A 20,794-nucleotide genomic window follows, 5' to 3' on the forward strand; every position below is an offset into this window, starting at 1 on the left:
CAAGGATGAAGAAATGATCACCAGAAAGTATTATGTGGTGTTGCAACAAACATCACACATGCTGCAGCTTAATTACGGTGGATTCAAGCTCTAGAACTGCATATTTAAGATAGAAGTCTAAAGATTTACTGGCATTTGAAGAATGCTGCACTTATTTTTTTCTTGTTAAAACACACAACATCCCAACAAGACCCCATTCTACTCATTCCCTCCGTCTGCCTTGCTTCTTCGTAAAGGGTGGGGGCACAGAGGAAGGGTTAAAGTAGCCAGTGGAAGACGGGGTGTAGGGCTGGGCCACAGTGAGGGAGGAGGGCGGGAGGGGGGGGGGGCTGTATAAAAACTGACAGAACACAAGTGGTGCTTTATCCACCCTGTCCCGCTCTGGGTAAGAGGAAACCCTAAAGTGCTCAGGCTCCGCCAGCTTCACCCTTGTCTTTCTCTGTCTTTTCCCTCACACCCGCCAGACGCTCAGGACGAGAATGGCAGCATCCTCCGCACACACAACAAACAGGCCCTGGAAAGTGTTGGCTTTCGCTCTGCTCCTCGTCGCCTCGCTCTTGAATGGTGAGTAGTTAAAAATGCTTAAATGTCAACTTCTCAGAGATCGGATGGCCATGCATAGGGAGGGAGGGAGGGCCAGGAGGGGTGGGGTTGGGGTGGAGGAGTGTTCGTTTGAATGGTCTTTGAGTTGAGTCCAGGTTTTAACCCTACAACCCTTTTACTCTCTGGAATGCTGACATACTATCTCCACGCTGAAAACGCGTGAGACTGTAGATGTTTTGAAAAAGATTTGATAATGTTTTTTTCTCCAATATGCTGAGAGAAAAACATTCCTTTGGGCCACAGCTTGGCAAACAAAGGGACCATTCTTGAGAGAGCATTTCTATAATTACAGAGAGGCAGAGGGAAGTCTGAAATCGATTCAAAGCTAAAATCTCTATCTTGTGATTTTACAGTATGACGCATGTTCTCATAATTTTCCTTTTAACCTTTCACTATTCAGTGTTAAACCATTTGTGAGCCTTCCTCTGGAGCTATGTTTGCTATTTCATTGACCTGACTCTCATCATCTTCAAGGACTTTGAGAAATGTGTGTATTTATATTTAGCTGGTTGTAATGTGAGGCCAGCTGAAGCATGAGAAGAGGGTGTGGAGTTCGGTTATTAATGTACATTTCAAATGTGGTGGCACTGATATAGTAGGGGCTTTACTGAGGCATCGGGGAGGACTAACGATGGTAAACTATGTGTAAAGACGACATGTGGCTCACATGGCTGAGCTCTCTGTACAGTAAGAATTCTTTATCAGCTATTGTCTCGACTAAACCTCTGCAACATCTTCACGCTGTCTTACCAATTCAACTCCGGTTGCTTGCTTCTGATAAAAGCATCAATTTTTGTGCAATGCAGGATGTACTGTACACCCCCTGAATTCAGTCCAAGCCCATCTTACAACGCGTCCACTTTAGTTCAATTGCAAGTTCAAACTGATATGAGAGGAAATCAAAACCTACTCAAAACCAAGAGCACATGAGGCAAAAAACAATGTTTGTAAAAATACTACTCAGCGCTTTGCGTAAGTGTAAAGATTCATCTGGAAGTGTGATTGCATAAGACTCCAGTTTTGCCAGCCATACAAGTCGCCTGCAGTGGCAGGAAGAAAAAATTAGAGATGGATCGTTTAGAGAAAAAAAAACAGATCTGTGAAACTTTGGAGATGGATATGCCGAGCTCAAATCTAAACAAACACGAAGCGAGCCCAGGATGTCAAACAAATGGAGCTGAGAATTAACTATAGCGATACTATCATCTACGATGCTCTCTGTTGTGGCTGGAAATGAATCACACACAGGGTTGCTTAATTCAAACCTTCTGTCCCGTCCGTTCAGGGGATGTATCTTATAGGAATGAGGTCATCAGCAGTGAGAGAGGCAGCTGCATCTGCTTTGGAAAACAAAACTGCCTTGACATCACGTCAACCTATAGATTCGGAACCAGCGGCAGCAAAACTTTTATTCTACATTTAGCTATTGATGTGAACTGCAATGTTGATCTCTGAAAAATCACAAGTTGCTAATACAAAGCAACTCCAAACATGTGACACACTGCAGCTGTGCCCAACGCATGTGTCAAACAAGATGAAGAGCGACGGCGCAGATATCAGATATTACACCGATGGGAAATGGAGCGAAGAAAAAAATGAAGACCACGCAAGTTTACTTCAACTACAGGATGAAGCATCTGTCTCCTGAGAGACATAAAAAACCTCTCCTGCTGAATTGTCTTGTCAACCCTGAAGTATGGAGCAGGGCAGAGTTATGTAAGGAGAGGAAAGCTGGGCTAAGTGTACAACTTTACTGTGATGAGGTCAGAGCGGATTCACAGATGTTAGCGAGTGTAACGGTTACCCAGACAACCCGGAGGGAGGGTCGTGGTAGCAGAGGCTGAACACGAGATGGTCAGACACACCGGGGGAAAGCCCCTTAAGTGATTGGAGTATACGATGAGGCAATGCACAGAGATTCACCTCGTTATGAGTGAAATGACTAAATATCTGAAAACTGTACTTACAAACAATTTTCATAATTCGGTCTAAGCTCTGCCGGGGCGTGAAGTGGTTTTAGGAGGCTCTCGAGTTAAGCAACAAACCCTGCCCAACCTTGCTGCCAACCCCAGAGCATGCGATTATGTAAATCATTGTTTGTGCAGAGCCCATTGAACAGATGCACCAAAGAATCGCTGAAACAATGTCAACAACGCAGCGCTCATTCCACTCATGAAGAAAGTAGCACAGAGCGAGCCAAGTCAAATCTCAAATCAAGTGTGCCAGTGGTGGCAAGAAGACATCTGGGCGGGCATGCGCGCACACACACACACACACAAGAGCGTCATTCACCCGGGACAGTGTTTTTCATCCTCTCCAAATGGGAGAAAGGCTGCTTCTCCACTCGGCCCTTAATGGATTTGTCTTTGAACTTTTTCCAGCATCTGTACTTTCAGCCTCTATTTACTCTGTGTATTCACATGCAGTAAGCGTTGACACGGTGCAGCCAAACAAGCTGCTTCATCAAACAACCAGTATGTGACCTGTGCTATCAATTAGATAGACAGATGGGACACTGAAGTCAAAGCCTGAGCATCAGATGCAACACTGACTGCTGTAAAAAGTCAAAATGAAAGCAAGCGATGTTTCAAAAGCAGGGAACCGCTCTTTACACTCCAGATCAGTGTCTTAATGGTCTATTATGCTTGTTTTTCCAATACCTCCGCTTGGATGTGTGTACAAGTAATTACTCTGTTAGATTTTTTTAAAAGACATGTCTCAAATTCTTCCTGGAGAAAATCAATGTTGAGCCTTTGCGCGACTGATGCTCAGATCTGCCTCACTCTGCAACAGGATCCCCTAACAGTCTACCTGCATACACTCAAAGCAGACAGGCTCGTTCGAGGTAATGCACACGGCAGAGAAACTGTAGTGGCCAATTGTGAGCGCGTGTGTTTTGGAAGGGGGTGTGGTGGTGGTGGTGGTGGGGGGGTCATAATGTTCCCAATTGAAAGCAGATGTCATGTCTCCTGATTGTGGTCCCCAGTAACAGCCAGCATGCGTTCGATAAGGAGCTGCACTTGGCCTCGGGGTTGGGTTGGGTGAACGCTGCAGCTGGGCAGCATTGGGTGAAGTAAGTGCTGCTTCTACGGGCCTGATTGAAACCATGAGATCCAGTTGCTTTTCTGCCAAGAGAGAAGAATGGGCTGGGTTCTGCTATTAATCGCTGTGACAGGAACGACAGGGGAGGGGGCGCAGTGGGGGGGGTCAAGATAGTGGGGTCAGCAGTCTGTTGTTTCAAAGAGGGTAGAGTTGCAGGGCATGTTTAACCCTAAGGGACCAGGCTCCAATGTCACATTCCTCAGCACGCTCTTAACTCTCAAATTCAGATTCCTTAAGAGCAGCAGGATATTAAATCATGAAAACACTCATTAAGAAAACACCATTAATGCAGAATACTGTCAAGAAAAGGTAAAAAGATGTAACCACTTATGGGGCTGAAAAAAATAAAATGGCACATGTTCATTTCTGCAATATACTTTCACAATCTAAACTTCTGATTAGCTTCTGTAGCTACATTTGAAACAAAGAGAACTACGTTTTTAGGCTCTTTGTTAGAGTTGATTTTGATAACTTTCATTCTGTTTTTTAACAATTACATCAGAATTATGGGAGGCCAGATTAGCAAAACTTAAATTAATAAAGGCATTAGAGAGAGATCTCACTTCCTGTTTTGTCTCAAACTTCTATTTAACTTTTTATTGAAAATCCACATTGGGGTGAGTGTGGGAGGGGTGGGGTGGGGTGGAGGGCCGTGGTCTTGGATCAAATTTCTATCCAACTGACGCCACAGTGATGTCAGAGGACCTCTGAAGCAGCATTTTGACATTACAAATTTGAGGCAGGGCCAGGAGCAGCAGAGGAATGGAAACTCCACTTGAAGACAAGTCAGTTAAGCATTTCTGTAATTTTTGTTCAGCATTGCTTTAAAGTAATGCGTATCGTGTTACACTAACTGGAAGGCATACAATCATATTTACAAGAAAAGAAAGCCCACATGAAATAACCAAAATCCTACTCAAATATTACTCCGAAAAAAAATAATGGTTTTGTAACTATTTTTTATTGTTATAGTTGTTGACCTGATGGTGATTAACTACCACAGAGGGGCGTTCGGGGAATCATAAGCTGAGCCGTCTGTGCTGCCCTTCCCACAGACCTCCCTCAAACACTGTATAAGCCATCCACACTCATCGTGCAGACAGATACATAAGGAATATTTCCAGGACATGTAACCCTGACAGAAAAGAGGAGACGATATGTCTTGAGAGAGTTTATAGAACTTGTCTTGGTTGTACAGACTCTCACACACTCAGTCAAAACAGTTTTGACATCTATTCAGCTTCAATCCAGCAGAAAAACGGGTTCTGGCAATGGTCACAGCTGCAAAATTCATTTGTGGATAAAAAAGATCTGAGATAAATTTTATGGCCTGAGAGTTGGACTGTCTTGACTTCCAGAGAAAAGACTGTCTCATGTGGTAACTGCTGCATGCTGCATGTGACAGGAAAGGTGCTAGTAGAACCTCAATCACTGGGACTTTGACATGGTGGTCCAATAACGTGTGCAGACCATTATCACCTCACCATGCCCCATTACACAGCAAAGGCTTTTCCCTGACAGAAGCAGGGAGAGGCTGGGGGCAAAGGGGGTATAAAGCCATATTTCTGGGGTCAGTCCCTCCTGAACATAGCTCAGGACATCTCTGAAAGCCAGGCCAGGACTGGAGGTCAAAGCCAGCGGGATCATGTTTCACGTATAGACACACAATAGGGTGCACAGTTAAAGATGTGCAGTGTAGATGAGTGGGTGCATTGGCTGCATTCAGAAGAGGGCGTGCTAAGCTGCACAACATCTTAAATTTGAAACAATGAAACTTGACATGAAAATCTTTCTATCCATTAGAGGAACTACAGCACATCTGGTCAGTGAAGAACTGTACTGGCAGAGTTTTCAGGCTTGAAGTCATTATGAAAAGGAGCATAAATAAGATGTTATGCAAAGAAAAAGGGCTTAATGTGGAACTTGTGCATGTTTAGCCACTGCATACACCATGAAGCAATGTAAGTCTGAAAGTTGGCAAAGCTTTCCAGGGCAATGGAAGACAAAGTAGCTGTTACAATATGGCTCTTGGCATTTTAGTTTGCATTACATATGCCGTGGGAGGTGTGAGAGCTGAAGCCTACATCTCACCTCCATAGATGCCTGGGAGTAGCTGTGCGTGACTGGGAGAGGGTGAGCAGACAGGGAGGGTTGGGAGGGCTAAGGGCGTGGAACTGCGAGCTTGTCTTCCTCTAAAGCCTGCCACATTCCTCCATCCAGAGTCCCAAGAGATGGGGGGTGCGGGGGAGAGCATTTCCAGACCGCAGCCGTCACTCAGAGCAATATGGTGGGAAAATCTTCAAGAGAGCAATGAAGTCAGGGCCCGGGCTGTATAACACATGGAGTCAAGGCTGATTAGGTTTGTCGTGTTTGTGCAATGATAGCGAGACACACGACTGGTGACTGAAATCTTGGCTGCTTTTTGACATCGCACAAAAAGAAGGAATGAAAGAGAAGTCTGTGTGGTTATGAGGGGCTGCTGTGAGGCTGAGGGGCTGGGGATGTCTCTGGTGTACAGTATGCATGGAATAGTTCAGTCAAATCAGTGAATAATCACCTTTAGCTGTGGCTCCTGTTGAGGGTAGAGGGCAGTGACGTGGTGATGGATTCAGACTGTCAGGAGGTGTGCTGACTTGACACAGGGAGCAGCGCTGCAGCAAACACCAGGGACACCACTGCATCAGCTACAGCACAAAGGTACAGGAGGCCACAATCTCATCTCAAAGGAACAAGACTTCTTGCAGCACCTCTTGTCTTCATACACAGTAAATAAATAACAGCAAAGCAAGAATTCATGGCTTTTCTGTTAAAAAGAAAAATCTAGGTTTTGCCTGAAATGAAGAATAGCCAGACTTTTAGGGCCACAATGAAAACAAAACAATAAAAAGTGGTCAATCAGATCCTGCTGTTTCTGTAAATGTTGGTCATAAGAGGCAATTATACGCCAAGATTTCATTCCTTCTGGGCTCTGGCCTGTCAGGAAAGTTGTTTTTGTGTAATGAGTGATCGCTGGTCAGAGTGCTGGACACAGTTTACTGGCAGTGCTGCAAAAACAGACCGTGTGTTGCTGTGTCTGAAGCTAAAGAAGCATGTTTTGCTTCAGGAAAATGTAGCAGGCAAGTTTTACAAGAGCGCTTGAGGTGCCATGACATCATTAGCACAAGACTAGTAAAACAGTTGCTTTTTACGGTATGGATTTAAAATCTTCTTAACCCTTCAAACTCAAACGTGTGCAGTAGAAACAGTGTCCTAAAATGATGTCAATTCCGTTGTGGTTCCCTCTATTTTAAAAAGGAAATATGAATTCATTTCCTGTCACTCACCACAATATCTCACCATATCCCACCAGAGACCACCCTAAACTGCTCCTGAAAACTAAACATATCCAAGAGCCACAGAGTCAATCTTTTGACTTTTTTAACTTCCAGCAGTTGACGAGTTTTACCATCCAGTCCACTACAAATCACCTGCTGCCATAAAGGGGTCACAGAGCTGAAACAACACATTTCAGCCTCTCACATTTGTATGAGTAAACCTGATTTATGACTACTATCTCACCCATTTTCAACCTCATCCTTTCCAGCAAAATAAACAGACAGACCACCCAGAGGTGTGTGAGAGGTGGCAGCTGTAGGCTGCAGACCAGGGCTCTACTGGTCTGACTTAGCAAGGTTAGGGAGTCCTTGACCTGTAGCTGGTCCACACCCACGCTAATGCTCCTAATGTTGAACTAGAGATGCCACGGACAGATAGATGAGGCAAATTCTGCAACATTCTGGCTCCTCTGTGAAACGTGAGCATGTCTACAAGAGAGCTTTCTCGCCCTTTAGTCTAGGTTTGACTTGAGTAAGGAAAGCACAAAAACGGTCAAAAAGAGGTCAGCGACTGTGATGCATGCTCTCATTTACTTGAATCAGTTACTAACAGTGGGTTTATTTGCCCTGTTAAGATACTGTATGACAGACAGCTGCAAAGGACAGTTGTTAACACTAATACCAGAAGACCTCCTTGGAGATTACTGCCCCACCTGCCAGCACGGCACACACACACTGTTTACTCTGTACTTTTGGCACCTGCCTGTCACAATGATTTATCAAAGGAAGTCAGTGGACATGTGTCACAGAGCCACCACTGTGTGAATGTATGTGCCTCACGTGTGAAAACCTCAAGAACTGACTGGAGACAGTGAGACGACCATGAGGAGACAATGGGAGGAAGAGAAGAGGAGGAAAAACATTTTGTACAAGGAAGGGAAATAGCATGAGGTATGACGTGTTAAAGTGACCAACGAAAAAAAGAAGGGGAAGTGTATCATTACTTCTAAAGGTTTCTGGATTTCACTTGAGTATATAACATAACTATTAAGCTATGAAAAATACAATGACACTTTATTGCTGATAATATAGGAATATTGAATTACTCTAATTAAAGAGGTATTTAATTACCAGATTACTAAACATAAGTAAGTTATACATGTTTTGTTATGCTGTAAAACGTTGGTTTCCATCATTTGTTCTGTCAACAAACACGCTACACAAAGGCCACGAGTCCAAAAAAACATTAGACGATACAAATACAAATACAACTTTATGACTATGGCGCATCCATTCCAAGATCTAACTACTACTGAAAACAAAGCCAGCAAGTAATTTCAGTCTTAATGTAAACAACAGAACAAGCGCCGGTTACATTTGGTTCAACAGGGGGCAGCACGCTGCAATTACAAACCTGAAATCAATCATAAACTCAATCTGGCAACCAGCGAGGACTGACATGGTGAGAAAGTGAGAAGTAATGAGATCTGCAGTGGCAAGGCATTATGGGAATGTTTTGAGAGTGAAGTAATGCTGTTGTTATTAGACAGAGAGAGGGAAATCTGGGTAAAAGGACTGCAATTCGACCTGAGCAAATCACAGCAGCTCAGTGACTGCAGGGTGTGGCAGCATATTTTACAAATTAACACATAAAAGAAAAGGTGGCCTGGACGTTTTCCAGATTATTACAACTTTGGAGGTGAAATAATTTACAGATGAGAGAAGCCGAGTTGAATTATCCTATCAAGGCTTTGATTTAGTGTTGCAATTTATCAAGGACTCTTACCCCAAAGTCATATGACTCCCTGAAAATGGAAAATGGCATAATGGCCTGTTGCATTATTCAAAAATGTGGAAAAAGTGATGTTTTCAATGGCATCATTACCTGGCACCTTTCAGCCGCACATTTAATCAGGGCATTCAACTGTTTAACAGGGTTGATGGAAAATCATTCCACTCACATTAATATATCTCAGAAACTTACTTTGTACATCCCATCTGTGCCTAACCTAAAGTGAGTCACTGTGACCGCAGGATCTTTTGAAAAACCTCAGAGTGAGAAAGATTGCATTTCAAAGTGAATGACTTCATGATGTGATCCACGGATCTGAGAGCATCACTTATCTCCTGCAATAAGATCTATTACCTAATCTTCCATCACTGCACAGGCCTCATGGGACACAAAGAAATCTGACTGTGAGCGCACCAAAGGGCTCTCATGCACCGCGTGAGTTCATGCATCAGGCTGGTAATTGACGTTAAGATAGCACACTGGTGAAAACTGCAGATCATCTCAGCTCTGAGCTTCACTCTAACGTTACAACTTTATCAAATCATCACTTGGAGAACAATCATGAGTTCGTGTGAGTAATACCTAATGATTCTTCTGAGTAACTGTACTCAACACAAACACTGGGAAAGGTTATTCTCTAAAGATATACTTTTTTTTTATTTAGACCACCTTTTTTGGTGATGGTATGAACACTTTTCACTTTTTTGACTTCAAGAGATTAAAGGAAAATGCAAAACACAAAAGATGATGACAAACAATTACAATGGCCAAACTCTGCTGTGATTCTGCTGAGTTTGTATCATGCTATCTAGTGAGCGCTGCATCTTTCTGGTTTTAAACTTTGGCGAGTGTTATATGAGCAGAGAGATTTCCCTAAGAAGCTCATAGCATTCGTCCCAATGGGAGGGAACGGGAGGTCACAGCTTTCGCCTGGGAGGACCAGTCCAGATCTTGTACTGAGGGACAGTTCATTTGCTGAGGCTGAGCAGAGGAATTAGCCCACCAGTGGGTTATTAATTACAGACAGTTCCTCAACGCTGACACCTGTGGATTTAAGGTCACGCCATAAGAGTTGGTGTAAGGTGTTGCTGCACAGCTCAAGCACAAACTCAAACTGTGATAAAGCTGATAAGAGTAACTAATGAGAGAAAATTTCCGCTAAAGCACATTAATTTGACAACACTAGCTTATGGAAAAGCTTTGTAACACAAGTGTATCTGTAGGATTTATGTCAGAACGGGATGTTTTCTCACAGATGTAATTATGTGCCATTGTATTCATGTAAATGAGGTAATTTATATGCAAATTGTATTTTTCAAACAAAGTGACATAAATCCTAATTCTGATTGTACAGCAGGAGTCGTGGCACAGGACGTGGACGTCGTCACAGCAACGGTGCCACCTGTGGAAGCAGAGGAGCACGTACGAGGAGACATGATTCCACAGACGACTGAAGCTCCCAGTAAGAAACGCTGACTAATAATACCACTCATTTCTAACAAAATCACTTGGAAGTTTACTACGATGACCTATCAGTGCAACCTATTTCACTCGAATCATTTGTTTTCTGTCAATCTATGAACATATTTGTGGTGGCTGATTTTACTTTTCTAACAAAATGAATGCATTAAAACCCTTCCGAAACCATTGGTCCCCGCCAACAGATATACACTTAGAACCACAACAGGTCATATTTGAAAGACTATTATTGAGCTCTGTTCCCAAAAGAGTTAGGACACCATGTAAAACCTAAATAAAAACAGAATGACACCAGACATTAGTTTTCCAAAGTGTTCCTGAGCCCATGTAGTGATCTCCTTTATACAATCATGTGTTCACAAAGTGGTGACTGAGCCTTTCAAGGATGTTACCAAAGAACCTGTTTTTGGGAGCATTCCACATCTTCCCCAGTCTTTTGTTGCTCTTTTCCCAACTTGTTTGAAGAGTCAAATGCAGAATATGCAGATATTTACAAAAATTAATTAAGCTGATGAGGTAAAACAATATATTTTCTTTGTATTGTTTTTAATTGAGTATGTTTGTCAAACAGGATTAGCAAGTTGTCGCATTGTTTTATTTATTTATTTTTACACACCATCTCAACTTCTTTGGAATCAGGATTGGAGTAATGTAGAGACAAAAGCAAAAACAAGCCCGAGCAACATGATTAAACAGAGGAAGATGAGGAAGAAAATGTCCAAGTCAAGCACAGATAGAGCTGATCCAATTCACAGAACAGAACATCATACCTTCCTTGTGTCTATATCAACTGTGAAACCAAACCTCTACATACTCAAACTGTAAATTCCATCTTAAAGCCTATTTGTGCTCTTTCATATCCAACAAATTAAGTTTTTTCAATTGCTTTTGCAGAGTCAGAGGATCCACAAGTTGTCGTTTTCCCTAGTGTGGGCTCTCTAGAACCGACTGAACAGACAACAGCAGCAACAGCTACAGAAAAGGCAGAGGAGGCAGGAGACAACAAGGAGACCGCAGCTCCAGAGGGGGCAGCCGACAGGAGTGACTTCACAGTCGAGGTACATACTGATAGACCAGTAATCGTGCAACCAGAGACCCAAGCACCATTTCCTGGCAGAGGCGACGGCCCCAACAACCTACCACAGGTGAGATAAATAACTACCTTTCAGATCACTCAGCCTGTCATAAACTAATGTAGTCATGAGATCACTGGTTTGCAATACGCAGTCTGGCTATGTGTGCAGGGTTACATTGAGAGACTTGAGACTGAGGCTTAACATATTACTAGTCTTACTCTGGCATGATTTGACACATTTTGTCCAATTTTTTGTCAGATGTTTCAAATGACAATAAGACATGACACTATTTGCAAATGGCGCTAAAGGAGAGAGGGAAGGGTGAAAGTATGTTTTGCATAGGAAAACGAGTGTGGGAAGAGCATCTCCATGGGCCACATTTGTTTGGGCTTGTTTGCAAATGTCATGCTTCCAGACAAAATTGGACATCAATTTGTAGTGTATGAATAATTGATCTCAATCCCATAACCAGAGGGGCTCTAAGAAAAACAAAATGCTGTGTACCATAACATGTTGAAAGCATTGGCCACAATCCTTAAAATTCTATGCAATTTGGCCGAGGACATGCAGGATGACACAAAGAGAAAGTCATGGGATAAATAAGGAGTTTTGGTTTCTCTCTGCAGCCTGTGCCACGGGATGATGTCGTCTGTGTCAGCAAAGAGGCGGTCCAGGGCAAAAACGCTGTCAGTCTAAAACTCAAGACCTCTTCCAACTGCGTAAGTTCAGAAAACACCTCGTTCTGTTTACGCATCTGCTTATGTGTGGAATACATCTATTCATGTGGCAGAAACAGATAAAAAAAAACAAACAAGTTTTTGTCTAAAAGATAAATTTTCAGTGGTATTAACGATAAAGCAGAGAGGGCAGTTCAGAATCTTTCAGGGGCCATGCAGCGGTGCAAAATATTCATGCACATACACACAAACCAACAAACTGCACTAGAAAGGGAAACAGTCTCTGGCTTGGTTTTGATGCCATTCCCAGTTGGCTATCAGCTTGCTAAATATAAGTTCAGCAGGAAATTCTTTCTCATTTAAGAGGCAGTGACAGCTATCTGTGGCTCTCATATCGCCTGAGCAGCAGATGTATTATTCAGCATTGCAGCAAGATACACAACAGAGGGCTCCTTGCATACTCAAACAAAGAGAACTTTATTATTTTGGTTCCATGCAACTCAACACTTTAAGTCATGGTTTAATCTCATTTAGTGCAAACCTGCAATCCTGTGAGTGTGTAAACTATTTAAATGTTTCTTAAGGACATTATTATGTAATGTAATATTGCTCAGTGGGGAGGAGTGAAGCACTGAGGAGGCTCTGAAGGCTTTGACTCCTGCATTGCTTAAGGAGTGGATTACTTCTGTAATGGAATTTTGTTTTTGCTGATCTGAGATACTGAGCAGGTTCTGGTGATATCTCCATCCAGCTGAGTGATGGAGAGGATCATCTAGTGTTTCAGTGCATGTAATGTTGGTGAAAATGTCAAGACCAAATGTCATAATATATTAAACAAGAGAAAAACAAAGATTTCCAGACAGAGGTCACTATTTCCTGTAGTCTTGTAAGACAGCCATCTGTCCACTCCTGAACCGGGATCAAAGCCTCCTACAGTGTGGCAGATTTGTGATGTTTGGATCAGATTACATCAGGAAAAAGGTTGTGCGCAGGTTTGTGAGAGCTCTTACTGAAATGAAGAGAAAGACAGATAAAGTAACAGAGAGTAAAGGGATCAGAGATGTTGTGGAACATTCAAGGCGATGTTGAAAGCAGGCATTGTGACTTTGCAGGGAGGTGATGATTTGATTTGAAAATATGATCAATTAAACCGTTCCTGTGTTGAAATTAAAAGTGTTTCACTTCTGATTAGCTCTGATTTTGGTCTCCTTGCAGGAAGACACTAAAGTGAGGATCGAAAGTGTTCTGCAGGAGCTGTGTTCTGAGGACTGCAAACTTGAGCTCTTCCAGGAAGACAACTCGGACGAAATTCTTGTCTCTGGAAAGTATGTTGAAGGTCAGTAACATTCTTGTGGTAATTAAAATGATACAAAAAGATGGACAGAGCACATTGTTACACCTCATGAGCCTTCAGATGATACACAATCAGCCTCAGATGAGCAGCTGTTACAGTATGAGTGAGCTTTGTGAGTTTAATAAGTGGCGACATTCAGTTCATTCAAACCTGCATTAATATTGGCTCCATTGCTCCAAGACTCTAAAGACTCTAATTTACTTTACTAGCAGTTTCGATAGATTATCTTTTTCATCACTACAGCAGCGTTTCTCCTTTTTGTGAAAGAAAAAGGTACTGTAAGAGAAAAAATACTAATAAATACTTTTTTTGTTGTTGCAGCTGATGTTGCTGGAATGGCTAACAAGTTCAACAATGACAACATCAAAGATAAGGTACAGTACCACTTTTGTTGCATGTTAGAAATACTCTACACATGTACGTCTCTTTTATTAGTATTACTGTAGTTTTATTGTATTCTGTATATTAGAAAATATTCAGTCCAGAACTGTAGAGTCGTGATTATGTGTGACTGATTCTCCTCCAAATGCATTATGGTTAACTTTTCTGGGCATGACTAAGGCATGCACCAAGCAATTACTGGATGTCACATGTTCAGCCTACATCACATCATGCACCACGAAGGGCCTGCGAAATACACATCCAACAGTAAATAGTTATATCCAACAGACTCAGCCATCACAAATTTGCTGGTTGACTCATAATGAAACTAGACGAGGAAAATACACTGGGGAGAAGAAAAACAGAGTTTGGAGACTTTTCCAAAGGCTTCGAGCTGCCAGGCTGACAGTTTGTGTGACAAACAAAAAGCCCACAAACAATCCACTTGTCAGCTGCAAAACATTTTTTCTACTACCTAGGGAACAATCTCGGGTTATGGGTGTGCCTGTCACTCCCCGCTGTCTCTTGCATTCAACATGCAGTACATTTCCCTCTTCACTCCACGATAAACTGAATGACCTTATTAGCAATTTACGTGTTTCAGCCAAACAGTCACTCTTCATTATACTGTCCACGGTCTGCTGACAGCCATCTTTTTGTTCTGACCCTGTCTTGAAGCCAGAGGAAATACTGCAAATTCTGTAGGTACTTCTCCGTAAACAAAGCTTTTGGGTGGGGTTGTTTTTTTCGTCTAACAGACAATGGTAACCGGATAATGAAACCCCTTCTGCCAGTACAATGATTACACACAATGCACACCTTAACATCTGCTTTGTATCTCAAGTTTTCATGCGTGTCAGATTCGGTCTGTACGGAGTGTTTGATGATTTGTTTGCTTTCCTAGAGGCACTGCGATTTTGACTCGGTATAGTAGACACACAATGTCAACACTAATTTGTTCTCATTTTTGTTAGACTGATGTGGAAGAGGCTGTTCCTCGTTGGGGGCCGAACTCAAAATTGGTGCTGGTTTCCCTGCTGCTGACTGGCCTGTTGCTGGCTGCGCTGCTGGTAGCTGGTTATTACCTCAAGACCCACCACAAGAACTCCAAAGGAGTCAGACTGGTGAGTAGATCACAGCTGTTTTGCTCTGTTAACACCTAATGAACCAACAATCTGCAGCTGTTGATACCACAGGAAACATTACAACAAGTGGTTTTTCACATCACAGACATCAGATATATCACAGATGTCAAAAGTGACAATATTTTGATAAGTTTTCATTACCACATGTTTAAAACAATACTATCTGATGCATATTTAGCAGAGATCATATTGGAAGTAACTAAGCTATTAAAAAAAACATTGAGAATCGTTTTTTCATCTTCGTATCATGATAAAACATTTGTTTTGTTTACTACACTTAAATATATTCATGAGTTCAGCTATTAAACAAAGTGTACTGATACTGATAGCAAGCCTAGATACATTAAAAAGAAATCCCACCTGGACCAACATTCTCCGTCTACCCTGCATTGCCCCCCTCAGTGAAGGTAAAGAAAAGCATTGCGGGCTGGCAGTGAAGCAACCAACTCTACTGCCATTACCTGCAATAATTTGGCCCCACAAGATTCAGTTGACTATGGAAACTGTACACCGTGGCTGTTTATTTGAAAGAAGAACATATGGATTTGAGGTCAAATGGATGGTTATCCTGCGGTCAATTCCTTCCTCAAGGGAGGACATGCTTGACTCGCATGTTCCTCAACTCAAAGCAACATGGAGTGCTCTTTGCTCTACTTCAAACCCTTGCCAGGGGGGCTACAGATGGTTTTAGTTTTTTTTCCCTCTCAAGCTCATGACATCATTTCGTAAAGCATTTACATATGGGGGCACACCCATGTGATGGTTTGGCTGGAATGGATTGCCAACTTGCCTTTGTTTGGCGTTTTATTTATTGGATTAAGTTTTGGTCACAGGCGTCAAATATTATCCTCAAAGACAGACAAAGCACCACACCAAACTTAACCGAAGTCACTTACAAATGCTTCATATTCTCAGCTAGAAGCAAAAGAACAAAAGAGCATATTGTTAACCTCCCAACAGTAAAAGCAATTTACCGACACCCATCTGAGTGTACACACAGCTGAAACCCATAAAACTCATTAACAAAGAATGCATTTGTTTACTTTTGCCCACAAACACTTACTTATGTGCATGTCATATTTGAACAGTGAAATCAAACTTGCTGGTGTTCAATGTGTATCTTAAACCTATGAGCTCTCATATCACTGTCGTCTGTGTGCTTTTCTTAGGCCGAGTCTTTCCAGGTGGATGAGGAGAACCAGGCCAATACCCTGGTGTCCGTGGCTCCCCTGCCCCAGGAGCCCCTCGACAAGCCGACCGTCAACGGCGAGTCTCCACCAGAAAATGGGACCAACCCTGCCCCGACTACTAATGGACACTCTGCCACCCAGACCCCTGTGGCTGACACAGAGATGTGAATCATGACACCCCAGACCTACCCATCACCCACTGTGACACACTACCCACAAGCCCCTCTGCTGCCTCAGAGACTGTCGACACACTGAGACAAAACCAACATGATTCCATCAAACACATTCACCTCCCCTCTTCCTCTCCTCAACGATGACGATGACAACAATGATGAAGCTCATGACTATGATGATGATAAAGCCTGTAATGTGAAAAGTTTGGGACCGCTGGCCTTTGCTGGTGTCATGAGGAGCCTACAGTACAAACGCTGTGTTTGGGACTGAGACTGCTCAGCAGGGCACCAACTGGGATTTCTCAGCTGCCCTGACTTCAGTCCAGTAGTAACAATCATTGTATAATCACCAAATAATGCCAAACATGTGCTGTTGAGCCCAGACGAAGAAGCAGAGAATGCTCTACTATTTCAATCCACGCTTGTGGTGCAATGAAACCAATGAAGCCAGGCAGTTGAAAGGAGACCAGTTTTTGTGCTATTGTAAAAAGGACTGACGCTCACTGCTTGATTGTTTTTTTTTCTATGTGATTCAGGAAATGTTTGTTTTTGTAGCCTCCATTTGCCTTAACCTTGTTGAGACCTGTTCTGTGTGAGATTGGCAAAAACGAAGTGAATGAAAGGGATCCATCAAGATTGAATTTAACGAAAGGTTTGCTATATTTTTCCAAATTGTCAGAATGTAATAAAAAAAAAATAGTTTGTTATCATTGTAAACATTCGTCACAGAAACCAAAGAGCAGATGACATAGAATTAGCAATGTACAAAATAGTTAAAAGACAGCACACAACAAGCCTGTTCTTTGGTTTTCTGAGGAATGAATTAATGCTACCAAGCTATTGCTAACATGGAAATGTCCGCTGTCAGTATTTGCCTCAATACTTTTAGACTGAAACCTCGATAACTACTGACCTTTGGTCAAAGTTTGACTGGGAAACCAGGTTGCAAAGTACACTTCTATTTTTGTGGTTGTGAGGTGATTTCCATTATGATACTTGTGTACAGTGTTTTTGTTTCTTCTTTTTCTAATACAATGTTCATTTTTCCAACCGTCTTCGGGAATGGTGAAAAAAACACAGAAAACTAAAAATAGACTGGGGGGTGGGGGGTGTTTAAGTTGCAGAGCTGGTGAACAAATCACTGCCATGAAATCCCAACACAACTTAAAGCAGGTTCAGCATTCCCAAGATCACCTCTGTTTCCTTGTTGATATAAAACATTTTTGCATCAGCGGTACACATTTCTTAGCTTCTCTTTAAAACAATTTGCTGCATGTGTAAATACACCTGCTTTCTCTGTTAGTAGTACCTGTGTCTGACTCATAAACTGTGATTGTTGACAATATCTGTGTGGGTTGTCTTCAGCTTACTTGTGCTGTGCTTACTTCACTTATGAACAGAAACATTTAAAGACATACAAACATGTATAAAAAAATGCTTCACACCAGGTCCAGTAACATAACTCTTTTCACATTATAAAATGCATAGCTATACTCAGGAGATCAATCGATAGCATGCACACACACACTATCACACACACTTCTCGGAAGGCTATGATGATTTGACAAGCAGGTTAGGCGCTTGTATGTAAATACAACGGTGTTAGGTATAAACAAGCTTAACAAGTTAATTCACATGAGCGTTTGAGCCGGGATAGGGCAGTGAAGTACAGGATTACAGTATAAACTGGAACATATACAGTTGTAATGCATATCCAAGATCTCTGGTCTCTTAAAATTAACTCAGATTCTTAATATGGGTTGTCCACTATCTTAATATACAACTGTGAAGTACAGTACAGTCATTATCCTAAATGGCTTCACCAAAAACAATGGACACTATCATGAAAAGTCCTCTCCTGCTAAGCAGTAGTCTCTAAATATAATGAAATAAAATCTGATTTATTGCAAGCAAATTATTCCTAATTTAATCTCAGCCAAAGGCAATGACAAATTAAATGAGCTCACTTTAAAATGGACACTTGAGCTTGATTGTCCCTCTCAAATTAATATAAATTACTCAAGTTGAATGAAGCAAACTTTAAATAAGATTTAAAGGAAAAACAGAATCCAACACTGGTACAAGAAAACTATTCCTACTGTGCTTACAGAATTACATTATGAAAGGTTTTCAGTCATTGTTTCTACTGAAATGCAAATCAATATTTTGACTAAGGCAGAAGAGAAAACAGCCTGTAGAACTTAAGCCTGTAGTTTGAATGTGCAAATCCAAAAACACGCCATTATCAGAGAGCTTCTCTGAAGTCAAGTCACTAGAGTGATGGTGATTCCTTGATAGATTAGTTAGATCTACATACACACACACACACACACACACACACACACACACACACACACACATATATATCTAAACATAGATAAATAAATAATAAATAAAATTTCCAAAATAAAAATTCCGATGAATATTTGTCAACAAGTTCAAGACGATCTTCAGCTGGTACCTCCCATTAAGCCTTATTTGTAAAGATTTGAATGCTCTCAGTTTGTATAAGCACACCTGTGACTGGATGCCTGCTGCTCCTTCAAGTGTAGTAAAGACCAACGACGGGATGAGAAAGCTCCACAGAAGGAAAGCTCAACGTCAACTCAGTATGAAGAAAAGTGCTGTCAGGTTTCTCATTCTCTCAGGTCTCTTCCAGGTGGCTCTCTGTGGCAGCTTGGGGAAAAATATTTGTGTATACACAAAAAAGACATGGTCAGAGGCCAGAAAACATTGTAGAGACCATTACACTGATCTATCTTCACTCAACAACCATTGGGAAAATGACAACCTCCTCAAGAAATGGGGAGACTTTTCGCATTTTAAGGCCTGGATCGGTCTCTACAAAGATGACAGCGATACGTGGAAGTGGTCAGGAGGGAAAAACGCATCGTTCTTCAAATGGTCAGGAGGGAAGAGCACAAGTAACAGATGTGTGGCACTAGATAATACACGCTGGCACAAACTGAACTGTGAAGACAAACTCGACTTCTGCTGTTTTCATAGCAGCCTGGTTTTGGTGAAGGAAAACAAGACATGGGAGGAGGCAATGAGGCACTGTCACAACCAGCAATCGAATCTGGTCAGCGTGGACTCTGAATCTGCTTTGACGAAAACCCTGCAGGCGACCAGGGAGGCCCAGACAGACCGCATGTGGATCGGCTTGCGCTACCTGGCTGACAATTGGCTGTGGGTGAAGGGGAACAAAATGAGGTACAAGGCCTGGAGCCAAAGCAAGGAACCAGAGTGCCCCGCCTGGAGTCACCGCTGCGGAGCCCTCTCACTGCAGGATCACCACTGGGACAGCTGGGACTGTGCAGACAAACTATACTTCGCCTGCTATTAAAACACTACAGCATGTCTTGATGTGCCTGATACGGGTCCGTGTAGGTGTATGACAGATCACATATCAAACAAAGCATGTAAGTTCTCTTTCCAAGAAGTCCAATAGTCTTGTGCTATGATAGTACGCTAGTATTTGCCGCTTGATGGTTTCCCTAAGCCATGAGCAAATGATTTCTACAATAATCCACACTTGAGCTGTTCCTTATATATCAACACTCACTCATATATCAACATGCACCATAACTTGCTTTCTGTTTGCACTGGACATTTAAACTCTGGACGTCTCATTTAAACTCATGTAAACACTTGACATTTAAACTTGTTTTCTGTTGCATTGGACATTTTTACTTTTACTTCTGTTTGGACATCTTTACTTTTAATTCTGTTTGCACTGGGCATGTGGACATTTTTACATTTTTTACCTTTAACTTTTAATTCTTTGCTTGCTTTATTTTTATTTATTTATTTATTGCATGCCTTTTACTTAAAATTTGTGGAATATGCTGGAACTTGTGAATTACCCTTGGGGATGAATAAAGTATCTATCTATCTATCTATCTATCTATCTATCTATCTATCTATCTATCTATCTATCTATCTATCTATCTATCTATCTATCTATCTATCATATGCATGTCCTTACAAACACATTAAGAGGTGAAACCGTGACGTGATTTTTGTTTGTTAAGCTATGTTATGAATGTTACTGGTGAATTATTTAATATAAATAATTCAATAGCTTTCTGCTGGGTCATTATCTGCTTAATGCTCTTGTTATGTACATATCTTTCCAAAGACATTCAATTGCATTCATTTGCCAGTCCTTACTGCAAACAGATATTAAATATTCATGAAAGCCAACTTGTGTTTTTAGTTTATGGCATAATGAGTAAAGATTATAAATACTAAACATCTGCTGACTGGTTCACTGATTGACTGATACTAATCATTTAGTCTGGTATATAATCCCACTTTAATATTTGGATCTCATGATATTAAAATAGAAATTGCTGGTGTTAAATCTGAATCTAAACAACAAAAAACAACACAGACTTGTAGTTACTGGTGTTACTGTCAGCAATGGTCCAGTAGTGCTAATGCCAGTGAGTGCTTTGGGACAAAAGTACATGACCGATGGGCTCCTGATGGCCGAGAAGATTCAG

At 41.7% G+C, this 20,794-nt stretch overlaps 1 protein-coding gene across 1 annotated transcript; it reads left to right on the forward strand.

The window, feature by feature from the left end:
• The first annotated feature begins 346 nt into the window (after window positions 1-346).
• On the forward strand, window positions 347-17,627 carry LOC139329065 (hematopoietic progenitor cell antigen CD34). Its single transcript, XM_070959191.1, has 8 exons — window positions 347-564; window positions 10,166-10,273; window positions 11,185-11,435; window positions 11,993-12,085; window positions 13,259-13,379; window positions 13,719-13,771; window positions 14,753-14,902; window positions 16,093-17,627. Exons 1-8 carry the CDS (start codon window positions 480-482, stop codon window positions 16,279-16,281), a joined length of 1,050 nt encoding a protein of 349 aa, XP_070815292.1. The 5' UTR covers window positions 347-479; the 3' UTR covers window positions 16,282-17,627.
• The last annotated feature ends 3,167 nt before the right edge of the window (window positions 17,628-20,794 follow it).

This window comes from Chaetodon trifascialis, chromosome 3, assembly GCF_039877785.1.
Source record: "Chaetodon trifascialis isolate fChaTrf1 chromosome 3, fChaTrf1.hap1, whole genome shotgun sequence".
NCBI classification, from domain to species: Eukaryota; Metazoa; Chordata; class Actinopteri; order Chaetodontiformes; family Chaetodontidae; genus Chaetodon; species Chaetodon trifascialis.

Coding starts and splice junctions, on each gene's coding strand:
- LOC139329065 (XM_070959191.1), top strand. CDS start 480: ATGGCAGCATCCTCCGCACACACAACAAACAGGCCCTGGAAAGTGTTG. Junction 12,086..13,258: donor TCAAGACCTCTTCCAACTGC/GTAAGTTCAGAA, acceptor GTCTCCTTGCAG/GAAGACACTAAAGTGAGGAT. Junction 14,903..16,092: donor ACTCCAAAGGAGTCAGACTG/GTGAGTAGATCA, acceptor TGCTTTTCTTAG/GCCGAGTCTTTCCAGGTGGA.